This window comes from Xiphophorus maculatus, chromosome 10, assembly GCF_002775205.1.
Source record: "Xiphophorus maculatus strain JP 163 A chromosome 10, X_maculatus-5.0-male, whole genome shotgun sequence".
In the NCBI taxonomy this organism is placed as follows: Eukaryota; Metazoa; Chordata; class Actinopteri; order Cyprinodontiformes; family Poeciliidae; genus Xiphophorus; species Xiphophorus maculatus.
This window is the reverse complement of record NC_036452.1, coordinates 24,907,615-24,921,893: the sequence shown is the minus strand read 5'-3', so window position 1 is coordinate 24,921,893 and position 14,279 is coordinate 24,907,615. Positions and strand designations below refer to the sequence as shown.

Here is a 14,279-nt window from a genome sequence, read left to right as displayed (position 1 = left end):
CTTGTGAAGCAGGACGGTGTTTACAGCAGTGTGTACAGGCGGATCAGTTGCTCGGCTGACTGGCTCTGGTCTGCTCTCTCGTTCCCGTACACTCGCTCGTTCAGGCTGAATACAGAAGTGATTCCATGGAAATAACACAGGAGGTTCCTTTACCTTCTTCTTTAGGCTGAAGAAGCTGATCCAGAGTGAAGTGAAGGCTGTAAACTTTGCTGTGCGGCGTTAGCTTTAACTGGTAGCAACGAATATTTACAAGCCACCGTCTTCTTAATTCAGGACCCTTTAGGAAATCCAGGGAAAACTTAACAGCCCATTATATTTGGAAGACAGCAATGTTCATAGTACTGTTTTATTTGCGTCTGAAATAACACTTTGTCTTTTCTAGCTGTCATGGTAACTCAAAGCGAAAAAAAGAGAGCCGCATTTGTGAATGCAGTTGTGATGTCAGCGCAGCAGGTGCAAAGAGCCCATTACGGAGGGAATCCCAAACAGCTGATACAGCGCAACCCGAAGTCCAGCGGACATTGGAAATGATACATGGAAACAACTTTAATGCTTATTCAACATTTTGTGCAAAGAATATAGAAATGACAAGGGGAGGAGTTGGAACGAAATTGCTACCACAGTTGATAAACCCAGTAACTTTTCAGCTGTTCTTCGTTAACGTGACATAAATAGGTTCTAATGATTTTCATTCAGTCAGGACTTTACGCTGACACTAGCCACATGCATTGCAGGTAGATTGTAGTAAAGCATTGATTAATGCCTGGTTTTAAAATGAGTTCACTGGACTTGTAGCCATCATTTTGTGCCCATTGTTGGACACCACACGGCAGGACCGAACCCGATGGAACCGTTATACCTAGGATTTCTGTCGGTCTGTGTGGTCTGTCAGGTTTTGAAAATGGGCCCACAATCCGACAACTCTAAAACCGGGTAGTGTGCGCTGGGCATTACACTAAGGAAGTGAGGAGTCAGTGGAGAGAACCAGAGTTGAGCCTTTTTTCATTCAGTGTCATTAGCAGAAAGAGAAAAAGGCCGGAAGAGACATAATGCCGATAATTAAAATGACTTCGATAGTTTGAATTTATCGTACGATTAATTGATTTATCGTTTATAGCAACAGGCCTAAGTGACACTATTGTAATGATTAATATTACTATTAAGACTAAAAATACATGCCATTTAAATCAATATTATTACTGATTATTCTCTATAGTATATGCATGCAGTTCAGATAAGCTTCACTCTGTATTACATTTCACTGTAACTTTGCCGATTTGTTGATTGTCCCCCCAAACAATGAAATGGGATTTCTGCCCTTGTTCCTGTCTTGGGAGAAGATCTCACTACCTTCATGATGAGCTGCTTTTCTGGGATGGCCGAACACTGTTTGTAATCCCTGTGGTTTGGCAACTTCTCCACAAACAGCCTGAACAAAGGAAGATTGAAATTAACTTCCTCCTAGTTAAAGACCATCCCTAGCACACAGGCATGCCCCCGCAGGTGTTCCTCACGTGATGAGCTTAGTGTAGAGGACATATGCATTCTCCAGGCTGCCCTCCTCCAGGTAAACTGCTGCCATGCGCTCCATCTCCACTCCGGAGCGGAAGTAGCGTCTGGGTTCAATATCCTCATTAATCTCTATGCAGCATCCCATTTTTGCCAGAGCTCGCACACGCTCTGCTGCTGTCAACGTCACGTCAGTGTAGTCTGGTTCCGCTGCCAGCTTCTTCTATGAAACAGAAATCAAAAAGAAAGATTTAACCCTAATCACTGAAACTTTTATAGTAACCATGGTAACCATAACAAAAGCATGTACAGAGAAAAGAGTTACTGTCTGTGTTTGAATAGTACACTGAATAATTTGAACCATAAACACTGAGCTGGAACCCTGTTTCCTTCCAGATCCACTGAAAGTATGAATGCAGCAATTGTTCTTCAGTTCATTAAAGTGAAGAGAATGATGTGTCATTCATCCACACAGAGAGGGCCCCCAGAGTAGGAGACCCGATGGTTTAAATGATCAAACATGTATGTTAAAAACGGGGCATCGCAGGGGAAGAAATAAAGTCATGAAGCAATTGTTTTTCATGGTTGAAAGGGCTGCTGCCTATGCTGTCCAGCTTTTGAATTGGTTTGTCCCACAGAAAAAACAATTATAAAAATTCAAGGGCTAAATAGAAGGTAGGCTTATGTATAAAAAATAAATATTCAGACCTATCTTAGCTAGCAAATTTAAACTAGCTTACAGTGTAACTAACTCCCAAATTAAAGGTGTTTTTTCTTTGCTGATAAACTGTCTAAATTGGTCATTTAAGATATTTTGCTAAATCGACTTACATCATGTTGTAATGTTATTCCCTCATCAAAAACATACCCGGAGTGTTGTTTTGATTCTTTCAAGCATGGCTGGCTGCAGGAGCATAGCTACTTGTACCAGGGTCCACCCGTTCAAATAGGAAGACTGTGAACTACCAGATCTACCTGCTATTGATCAACCAGAGACTCAGCCAATATTGACAAGCCATTCTGTAACTGTGATACTGGAAAAATTACACTGCTCTTCTTCAAATTGGTATAAGGTCGTTAACACACTAACTGTGGCCCAGAAATTACATGTAAGAAATGAAAGAAAACGATCAAACTTAAATTATAACTTATAACATATAAACCAATTTTATACCAGAGGGGAAAACACACTAGATTTGGTTTGCACCAATGTCAAGAAGGTCTTCAGAGCAGCTCCCCTGCCCCATTTTGGCTCTTCAGATCATCTTTCAGTTATGCTCATCCCAGCATACCAGCCGCTGCTCACCAGACAAAAGCCTATGGTGAAGAAGGTAAAATGTGCCCTGAGGGAGCTATGTCTGCACTGCAGGACTGTTTTGAATGCACAAACTGCAGCATGTATGCAGCATCTGTGTCAGACTACATCCAGAGGTGTATGGAGAAGGTTACAGCAACAAAGTCAGTGTTGTCAATGTCGGTCTGTCACTGATTATAAAGCTACATATTTCCATGACAAGATGACATTAACTGCCTTAATGAGCTGAACAACTTCTTTGGAAGGTTTGAAGCCCTAAATAAAACCCCTGTGAGGAAAGCTACCCTTCACCTTGATGAACAGGCCCTAAGGTTTGAAACATCTGCTGTGCGAAAGTCCCTGACACTGACACATGGAAAGCTGCAGGTCCTGACAACATTCTAGCAAGGCTGATCAGAGTGTGCAGACCAGCTAACCCATGTGCTCACAGACATCTTCAATACATCACTGGACCAGACCATTGTCCCCACGTTTTAAGTCATGTATAAAGATATACAGTATATATAAAGATATGCCATGATCCTGTATAAAAGACTGAGTGCTGTAATAAAGGTGTTGCAACAAAGTATGAGTTTAGGGGTGTGCATATTTATGCAACTAGTTTAAGTTTTTTATTTTATATTTTTTCCCTTTAAAAGGATCCATGATTAATTGCCACAATATACTGTATTTAGGAAATATTTATTTTAGATGTAAAAACAATACAGTAATAATATTACATTGTAATAAAATGAAGTCACACGAATGTCGCCATGTTGTTCACGCTGCAATGCCTTCTGGGTAAATGACGCCTAAAGGTCCAACTGTGCTAGCTCCATCTAGCCAATTCAGCGATGAGTAGCATATTTAAGCCTTTTGGAATTGAACCAGAGCGCTGAAATTGATGGAAATGTAGATCTCACAAGAGTTAACGAAGATGAGTATGGGGAATTTTTCTGCCATAAATCAAGAGCACACATTTTCAGCCTCAAAGCAATTCAGCGATTTTCACTCTCTAGCCAGCAGCAGCAGAGTTTAGGCGTTTTGTGGATAAAAACTGTTGGCAGTGCATTTGTTTTTGTCTGGTGAAGGTAACGATCACCTGTTAGAGACTTCGTCAGTTTTGCTTGTCCAAATTACTTCTGGAGAAAAATGTTAGAGCACAAATGTAGGTCTTTCGGAAGTTGTGTTCGGCTCCAGCTCTTTCCCACTGAGCTCTTCTTTTTTTTCTAGAAATGATCCAGATTCACTTATCTGTTTTTTTTTTAACTACAGCCAACAGTGACACAGCGTGGCATTATCTAAAATTACACCAGTCAAACGCAATATGATAAACAACTCAGGTGAAGTTAGCCTTCCTGTGTTTACTATAGATTCCAGTTAAAAATGGAACAAAACATGTCATCAACCCATCACGTGAAAAAATTGTGACCCCCATGAGTAAAAAATATAACAAAAGATAAACATTTTTTGAAGTAATTATGAGTTTTGGTGCATCACACACAGCAATTTTGTAGTTAGGAAAATTTCAGCATATTTTGGCTAACATGTACAACTAATCCTGGATGCCTGTAAAGGTTTCAGTTTGTTTTTAATTGATGATAGATAATATCAAAGGTGGAAAAAGTTGTCAAATTATTTGTCTTGCTGTCATTTGAATAAATCATGAAAACCTGGTATTTGAACAGGGGTGTGTGGACTTTTTATACTTTTTATACACTTACCAGTCATTTCATTAGGTACACCTGTCCAACTGCTCATTACCGCAAATGTCGAATCAGCCAATTACATGGCAGCAACTCAATGCAGGGTTTCCCCCAGAAAACTTGCTAAGCCCAGTGGTGGGGGCACCAAGGCGATCCACCTATGGTCCATCGTGTTTTTGTATTAAAAGATATTAAGTAGACAGGAAATGTAAAAGTATTACTGGGTAATTATATGTTACTGGAAGACATCGTCAGTGAAACGCTATTTAAATCCACAACTAGTCTTAAAAACAACAAATCAAAATATACAATTAAAATGAATATCAATTATTTGCACTTCTGTTTAATCCAAATTAAGTCAGCAGCTCCATAAGGTTGCCCAGGGCTTCCGGGGCCCCATAAATGCTAATATTTTAACACAGACTAGAGATATATAAATGTAACATTTGTTTATTAAGATGATCAATGCTGCTAAATGTGATTTAGTGGTTTCAGTATACATAAATTAAAAGATTTTAAATTGTTTAACATTTATATGAAAGATTTTAAGGAGCTGGCAAGTTTACTTTGTAAAAGTTCAAAGAATAATATTCATAGTTAAATTGTTTTGTTACCATAGCTACAATCTGATGCTATGAGTTTAATCTTTGAGTTTGAGCTATGTTTGTTCACAAATACAAATTAGTAAACTGCGATGATAACTTATTGCTTTGTAGGTTGGCCAATTAAACTCCTCCCCCTCTCCCAGATTTCACTAAATCTGACACAGAAGCTATTAGAGGTGCTGATGTTTTTAGCAGCAAAAGGGGCCCCTAAGTCAAATTCTACTCCAGTCCTCATACAGCCTTAGACCGGCCCTGCCTGATGAGTTAAATCCGCTGGCAGAGATGCGTAACAAACGGGAGATTTAATTCAATGCTGCTAGTGTGGCTTTAGTGGCTCTTCCATTTCGTGTCTGTTGAGTTTTTAACAAGGGGACACAGAAACTATTTTGGTTGGTCCAGTTTATGGGCCGAGTTTCTCAGATCTCCGCACATTAACTCTGTCTAAGTGGACAAAGCATTTGATATGATTTGATGCATCGTGTAAACAGAAAAATAATAATAAAAATAATAATAAAATTAAAGCTGCAAGCAGCCTCGGGCGGCCCTCGCAGCAAGCGCCGCTCCGGCCTATTGGCCACCGCGGGGGTTCCAGCCACCGCAGAAGCTCTCGCACAGTTTCCAGAGCCACAGCCCGCTCGCCACCGCAGAAGCTCTGCCGCAGTTTCCAGCACCGCCGCCCGCCAGCCACCGCAGAAGCTGTCGCGCAGTTTCCCCGCCCGTCCACCGGGCGATATGCGTGAATGCGTTCGGCAGCGCTCCCCGACGACTGTCAAAAAATCTGGTGCAGATCGGTCGATACATCGAGGAGATACAGCCCATGTATCAACTTAGGGGGCGCAGTGGAGTCAAATTACATTTCAAACCTGTTGGGCTCTTTAGAGGTGAACAAAGGTCATACATATCCAGTTTGGCGCCAATCGGATGATCTATGTGTGATTTAGAGCCAAACGTATGAATATGGTGAGGGACTGATATTCGCCATTTGGCCACGACCACACGGTTCAGCCAGCAGCAAGCATTGACAGAGCTCATCATCAGAATCATCTTCATTAGGTCAAGAGAGCCATAGATGGAACTTTCCAAAGAAAAAAACAGCACTTCCCGTTATGAGGGGCGGGGCTTATATGACGTCATAATATGATGACATAGGATCGTCAGGAATCCCACCAGCATCACTCATGCCAAGTTTGGTGCAGCTCGGTCAAAACATGTGGAATCTAGAAGCAAACGTATACCAACGGCGTTGCCGCCATTGAAAAGTTTTGGCACTTTAAAGCAAGTGAGACCAACTTCATATCTGTCATCCAACACAGAATCACCTTGATTAGGTCAAGAGAGCCATAGATGGAACTTTATAAGGAAAAAAATAGCACTTGCTGTTGTGAGGGGGCGGGGCTTAAATGACGTCATAATATGATGACATAGGATCGTCAGGCATCCCACCAGGATCACTCAGGAAAAGTTTGGTGCAGAAGCTATCGACCGTTCACAGTAAAATATGAGACTTCTTGTTGTCAGGGGGTGTGGCCTAAGTGATTTCATCATTTGACCATTGGATATTATTGGACACCCGATGATGATCAATAACTGAAAGTTTGGTGTCTCTGTGAATTTTTGTGTTAGAAATACAAATTTTTCATTTTTTCCTCTTCATTACAAAATCAAACTCAGTGATTCGTAGGGCAATGCTGCCCTCTGGTGTCGAATTACTGAAAACGTTTCATTATTTAAGTAATTCGACACCAGAGGGCAGCATTGCCCTACACATGACAGGGATCCCCTTTGTAATTACATACTACACAGTCGATCACAGGGGAACTTTCAGCCCTGCTAACCCCCCTTCAACCTGTTCAAATCTCACCATTTTGATAACATTGAATCGGCCATGCCTTATGATCAGACTGACCGAGTTTGAAGCCGATCAATTGAAATCCCTAGGAGGAGTTCGATCAAATGCAAAGGCTAGAAACGTCAAAATCGGGGTCAAAATTGGAACTTCAATCCAAAATGGCCGACTTCCTGTTGGGTTCAGAGCATGGCTCCAAGAGACTTTTTTGTACGTCCGGACAAGATACACATGTCTACCAAGTTTGGTAATTCTAGGTTAAAGCATGGCTTGGGGCTGATCATTTAAAATCTCCTAGGGGGTGCTATAGAGAAATTAGGCCACGCCCACCAAATTTCGCTATGGATTCCTGTTGGCGGGTGGATAAGGTTCCATCCTAGTGAGTTTGGAGCAGGTCGGCCCGAAACTGTGGAATTCAGAGCCAAACGAATTTCGACGGCGTTCGCAACACCGCCACGCCCACTTGCTTCATCGCAGCCGGTCGGGGTTGGAATCCACAACACACCAACATGTCTTCTGTCTCTGGACACAGTTTCATGTTGATTAGATCAAAGGGCTAAGATAGCGACCGTTCACAGTAAAACATTACACTTCCTGCTCTCAGGGGGCGTGGCCTACGTAAAAAAAAAATTCACCACAGGGTATTTTAGGACACCCGATGACGATCAATCACTGAAAGTTTGGTCCCTCTATGTGTTTTTGTATAGGAAATATAAGAGTTTTTTCTTTCATGGCGAGTAGGTGAACTTTGACCCCTGGTAACCCCCCTTCAACATGCTCAAAAACACACCATTTTGATAACTTTTAATTGGCCATGCCTTATGATCAGACTGACCGAGTTTGAAGCCGATCAATCAAAATCCCTAGGAGGAGTTCGATCAAATACAAAGGCTGTAAACGGCCAAAATAGGGTCAAAAATGGACCTTCAATCCAACATGGCCGACTTCCTGCGATACTTGCACTATGACATTACTTGTAAATTCTGAGCATCTTAGTGAGCTCTACAACTGTACCGAATTTCAAGTCTCTACGATGAAGTAAGTGAATAGCAATGGGTCTTTTGAAAATTGCTAGGTGGCACCGTTGAGCCATTTTTTTTGCAATTTTTGCAACGACCTTAAAATATGAAATTTTGAAACTCCCCGTATGCATCCGCCAAGTTTGGTGAGTTTTTGAATATGCTAAAGCCTCCAAAAAGGCGCCTCTTTGGGGGGGCAGAAAAATAAGAATAAGAAACAGTACAGATACAATAGGCCTTCGCGGCGCTTTGCTGCTCGGGCCTAATAATATAAAATCAGCGTGATGCGTGACTGCGAGGCGAGCGCGAAAACTGCTCACTGGGCTGAACCTGCATGATGAGGTTAGCCTGGTTCGTTAACCACTAACGCTCCGACCAACCGGGAACATAGATATAAACTTTATCAGTACAGACAGAGCCGGGTGCTGGGCAGCGTGTTGAGATGGAAAAGCCAAACAAAATTCTTTGTCCACAAATATAAATCATTCTCACCACTCGTTAAACGCACCTCTGAAAAAGCCACTACAAGTTATTCCTGCGGTTCACGTAGAGCTGCGCAACCAGAGCTAACGTGGTGGGTTTGTAAACTCTTACCTTGATCAAAAACTCTGAAATGAAACATAATTCTTCACAGTCAGTTGATGTAAATATCTATACAGGTCAGCCTGTGTCCAGTTTGAGTGAAAGGAGGCGCGCGCGATCCACGCTGAGGTAACTTAAGACATTCGGCTGCTGCAGCGCGCGAGGCAACGTGCAGAGGCGCCAGCGGTGTGATTGGTCCGGCTTTAAATGCATAAACAATAAATCTATCTTCTATAAACATATCTTTCAAGAATAAATCTGCTCAGCCAGTGAAACGCTCAAAGCAACAGAGATGCTTGCAATCTGGCTTTAAAAAAAAAAGAAGCAATTTTTAATTTATTTTTTTATTTTCCTAAAAACATAAACAAGAAAGGCGGTGGGGCTAGGCCTATAATACACTGGGGGAAACCCTGCAATGCATTTAGACACGTAGACATGGCCAGGACGATCTGCTGCAGTTCAAACTGAGCATCAGAATGAGGAAGAAAAGTGATTTAAGTGACTTTGGACATAGCATGGTTGTTGCTAGACGGGCTGGATTGAGTATTTCAGAAACTGCTGATCTACTGGGATTTTCACACATAACCATCTTTAGAGTTTACAGAGAATGGTCTGAAAAAGAGAAAATATCCGGTGAGCAGCAGTTCTGTGGGCGCAAATGCCTTGTTGATGCCAGAGATCAGAGGAAAACAACCAATCTGATTAGAGCTGATAGAATGGTGACAGTAACTCAAATAATCACTTGTTACAACCGAGGTATGCAGAAGAGCGTCTCTGAACAACATGTTGAACCTTGAGGTGGACGGTCTACAGCAGCAGAAGACCACATCAGGTGTTACTCCTGTCAGCTAAGAACAGGAAACTGAGGCTACAATTCACACAAGCTCACAACAAACATGGACAATAGAAGACTGGAAAAATGTTGCCTGGTCTGATGAGTCTCCTTCGGATGGTAGAGTCAGAATTTGTCATCAACAACATGAAATCATGCACTGTATCAACGGTTCAGGCTGGTTGTGGTGCAATGGTGTGGAGGATTTTTTCCTGGCACACTTTGGGCCCATTAGTACCAACTGAGAATTGTATCAATACCACAGTCTACCTGAGTCTTGTTGCTGACCATGTCCATCCCTTTATGACCACAGTGTCTGATGGCTACTTCCAGCAGGATAATGTGCCATGTCATAAAGCACCAATCATCTCAGACTGGTTTCTTGAACATGACAATAAGTTCACTGAACTCGAATGGCCTCCACAGTCACCAGATCTCAATCCAATAGAGAATCTTTGGGATGTGGTGGAACGGGAGAATTTCATCATGGATGTGCAGCTGACAAATCCGCAGCAACTGCTCAATGCTATCATGTCAATATGGACCAGACTCTCTGAGGAATGTTTCCAGTACCTTGTTGAATCTATGCCACGAAGGGGTAAGGCAGTTCTGAAGGCAAAAGGGAACCAACCTGGTAGCAAGGTGTACCTAATAAAGTGGCCTGTGAGTGTATATTTCTAGACGAAAATGTATAAGAGTGAAGCAAAATACACCTACAATTCTTGATGAAACTCATGTGTAAGGAAAATCAAAACCAAATATATACATATACACAATTTATATACTTATATATATATTACATATATTTTTCTGCTTTTAGTTTTAATTAGCAATTTTGGTCAGCCCTCCATACTGTGCAAAGAATTACATTTATAGAACAGTAAAATGATGCTAATAACCAAAGTGTTAGACACAGTAAACACTACTGTCAGCGGAAGTATTTTTATCTTGTCTGGACAACACCATGACAAAGGCTCACAAGACAGAGGCCTTGTTAAAAAAACAGACAAAATCTTAAAACTTCTAACAATAAATATTTATAGAAAGATAAGCCAGACAAAAACTATCTTTAGAGAGCACGTGTCTATACATCTTTCCAGGCATTGCCTACCTGTTGACAGTCAATACTGAGGGGATATGTAAATGCGAAGTAATGTAAATGAACAGTCTTTGTGAACACTTCCAGGAAGTTCAGAAGGTTTGGGAATAAACTTAGAAAATTGTTTTCTCTAACTTTTGGAATCCAGACTTCCAACATTCAAATGGCCATATATTCTACATGTATTTATTTTTATTTCCATGTCATTGGAAAGCTTAGAATCTACACTTTTAGAATCTGTAAATAACTCAAAACGCCACTGAGTAGACTTGTTCCTACTTTTGCTGTGGCCAGTCACAAATATCAGCACACACAAAAGTAACTCACCAGAGAATTTAAACTTGAAGCCTGATCCATGCCAAGTTGGTGTGTCAGCGGTTGGCCCGTAGTTGGTTTGATCATCAGCCACTGCCCATGATGCTTCACTGCAGGACAGTCAGAAACAATTTATCAACAAAGATGTTTGGATGGAAAGTGATTTTACAACCCAGCATCAGCCATGTCATCACACATCTGAGTAAAGCTAGCCCTTCAACATTTTTCAAATCTGACAAAAAGTCAGTGTGTTATTTTTCAGTTAGCATTTAAAAATAAGTGTATAGTTATATGTGTAAGGTGTTCAAAAGTAAACCTGGACAATGCCAGACACCCTCTGTACACTGTCATCAGCAGACAGGAAATCAGATTCAGTGGAAGACAGCTTCTTCCAACGTGCAGGACCAACAGACTGAGGAACTCCTTTGTGCCTCGTGCAATTAAACTGTTTAAATCCTCACTGAGGTGGGGAGGAGGGTTAACAGGAGTGCAACAGAAACAAATGGACTATAGGATTGGGCTGTTAATGTAAACATAAGTATTTAATGTATATCTAAGACTGCTATGTGGGATATGGAATGATAATTCCACCCAGGAAAAATCCTAAAGGGATTTTGTTATATGTATCTAAATATCTACCCAAATCAAACTAAGATAGTGTCAGTAGTCTGTGCTGACAAACCTGTTCGTGCTACGATAATTTTTAAAACATTAAAGTATCAGATATATAGATTGACAGACAGTTAGTCACAGCCCCCTCTGAGACTCATAAATAAAATGTATATCATTAAGTAAATATTTTTGCAGCACAGACTAACCAAAACAGAGCACAAAGGCTCTGATGTTCTTCATCTGACGCTAACCGGTAGACAAGCAGTAGTGTGGTTTCAGTATGTTTGTATTCACACACACACCTTTCATACAACAGTGTTGTTGTATGAAACACAACAACACTGCTTAGGCTGATTAAACTTGGGGGGAATCCTCTCCCGCTACATTAACATTACCTCACGCAGCTGCCCGCAGGGATTCCCCCGTCCCTTCAGGAATTCTCTGTTCTGCTTTTAGCAAACGTTCTCAGAGCACTTCAAACCCTAAACCTAACCCTAAGTTGGGGCCTTTAAAACACTGACACAGGCTGGCCCAAGACTCCATGGGGTACTAAACAGAATTTGGTTTTGGGGCCCTCTAGTTCTGCTAATAGTGTATATTGTTGCAATCAACAGTCATGATTAGATCATTCACACACCTGCTAAAATTATTTCATCTCTGACAGTGATGTTTACATTATACTCTATATGCACGTATAATAAGGACACTTTTATTATCCGATATATCAGCGCTAATTTCCTTAACTTTCTGGGATTGGTGATCGGCCGATATTTACATGTGAAGCCAATCTCATCCACCGATCTTATCTACCTCAGCAAAGGTTTAAAAATTAGCCACTGTTCTCTTTTGCTCTCCAGAGAGAGATTTGACTGATAGACCAGAGCACCAGGTCAGGTCTGCATGACCCCACTGTTGCCAACTCAGCAACTTTTTTTTTGCTATATTTAGCAACATTTCAGACAAACAAAATTGGTATTGGCCAAAATCAAAATTGGCTGGTCAGGCTTTTTAAAGATCGGCAATCGGCGAAAACTACAATCGGTGCAGCCCAACTAAAAAGGCTTTATGGGTTTAGTGCCCTTATAGTGGCACACACCTATATTTATTTTTAAAACTCTAGGCAGGACATATTTTGGCATCCAAAGATGGCTCATGTAGTCTCGGGAAAAGGAAAACATCAATTCAATCTATGACATAGGAGCTGGACTGTTAGAAACCTTCTTCAAGGAGGAAACTGTTACCTCGGCATTTGAATAGGTTTATTGTATTGTTCTATTATTGATGGAATACGTACACACATATTCATGGCATTCTTTGATTAAATTAATTTCTCCTAAATGTAATTACAATAGCTAAAAATTTTATTTATACCAGGAATCTTTCTCACCAGAGAATGTGGACCCATACTGAGCTGATTCTATGCCTTCAATTAAAAATGTTTATTTTAGATACATAAATGATCAGCAGCAAACAATATATCTCCAACCACATCTTAGAGTAGCTCATTGATATATTAATGCAGTAACCATGTAGCCTGATGGAAAACATTTTGCTAGACAATGTCAAACATTGAGAAGTTTTAATTATTATTATCAAATGTTATCAAACACACTATTTTGAAGTTTCTATTAGCAGCTCCACAAATTTTTCTGAAAAATATTAGGCTACCAAGGCACATTAAAACATACCTTTGTCTTGGCTTTTTTTCTATTCCTCCTCTTTCTTTTCTTTCTCCCTGAAGGATTCAGTCTTTTTTCGACATTGTTTTGAGAACTTATCTTCCACAGGCGCTTTGGAGGCGCCTGTGGGGCAGCTCATATTACAATGAAGTGCGGTACCTACTGTGGCCACCAGGGGCCCCCAAAAGCAATTTCCCCCCCTTTTTGTCCATATAAGAAAGATTTCTACATTCATGATCAAATATATATTATAGTAAAACAAAAAAAATCACAACTTTATAATGAAGTCGTGTGTTTTTGTTAATATAATTACATAGAAATCATTACTAAAAAATAAATAAATAAAAAATCAGTTCCACTTAGGGGGGCATAGGCGGCGGCGTAGTTTGCTTGTGCCTTGGGCCGGCCCTGTTTACAGTGACACATGTTAAAACTGGCCTCAACTATTAATTATCGCGTTAAGAACGGAATATTTAAAAAAGGGTCCAATGTTTTATTCTTCTGGTTTCTTTGTCTCAGACCACAACAAACATATTGAGACATCTGTTGGAGGAATCACATGGAGAACGATCAATCAATCAGTCAATCAATCAATCAACAGGTGGCGGCCAGCTGTGACGTTTGAAGGGAATAGATCTTTGCACTATATCTGGTTTAAAGGATTCATAAAAACAATATAATCGGCAGCTCGTAGATAGATTCACCCGGTTCAGCTCTAGCGGACTCCAGCACAGATTTACCGGGTGCTGCTCGCTCATCTGTCCGAACACTGTCTGCATCCCAACAGCTGGTCCAGCGGAGAGGGGTGTGACGACAGCCGGTGTCGAAGGCGAGGAGGATCGTATTCGGCAGCCAAATGAAACAGGTGGAAAATGGCTGAAAGCTACGGATGCTGCTGCAGACTGATGGGAGGCAACAAAGATCGTCTTTAATCTATAACGACACACTACCTCCCTTTTTTGTCACACGCCCACACAGACCATGAGTTCTGTGCACATGCGCTGTGTATTAATAGAGATAGGATGGGTTGTAAGATAACTCACTCAGTTTTACATGTTGAGGAACAAACCAAGTCAATTCGGGGACTGGTTTAGTTTCGCTATCACAGAGGGAAAAAAATTAGAGCGCTATCACGTTATAACATGATACTTATTTTGTATAAATGTTGTATGTTGTATAAA

The 14,279-nt window shown here is 40.9% G+C and overlaps 1 protein-coding gene across 12 annotated transcripts in view; it reads right to left on the bottom strand.

Moving 5' to 3' along the window:
- stambpl1 (STAM binding protein like 1) overlaps positions 1–14,046 on the bottom strand; it is a 34,900-nt gene extending 20,854 nt beyond the window's left edge. For 9 of the 12 annotated variants that reach the window (XR_002753390.1, XR_002753391.1, XR_002753392.1 and 6 more), the window contains exons 1-4: positions 13,839–14,046; positions 10,820–10,917; positions 1,515–1,732; positions 1,351–1,429 (exon numbers count right to left, since the gene is read on the bottom strand). Coding sequence is in view for 8 of the 12 variants with exons in the window: in XM_023340828.1 (XP_023196596.1) it covers positions 1,351–1,429; positions 1,515–1,732; positions 10,820–10,894 (372 nt within the window). In the remaining 4 variants the exon portion in view is untranslated. Of the gene's footprint in view, positions 1–1,350; positions 1,430–1,514; positions 1,733–10,819; positions 10,918–13,802 lie in introns of all 12 variants that reach the window. The other 3 variants (XM_023340826.1, XM_023340827.1, XM_005813150.2) reach the window with 3 other exon arrangements.
- Positions 14,047–14,279: the final 233 nt, after the last annotated feature.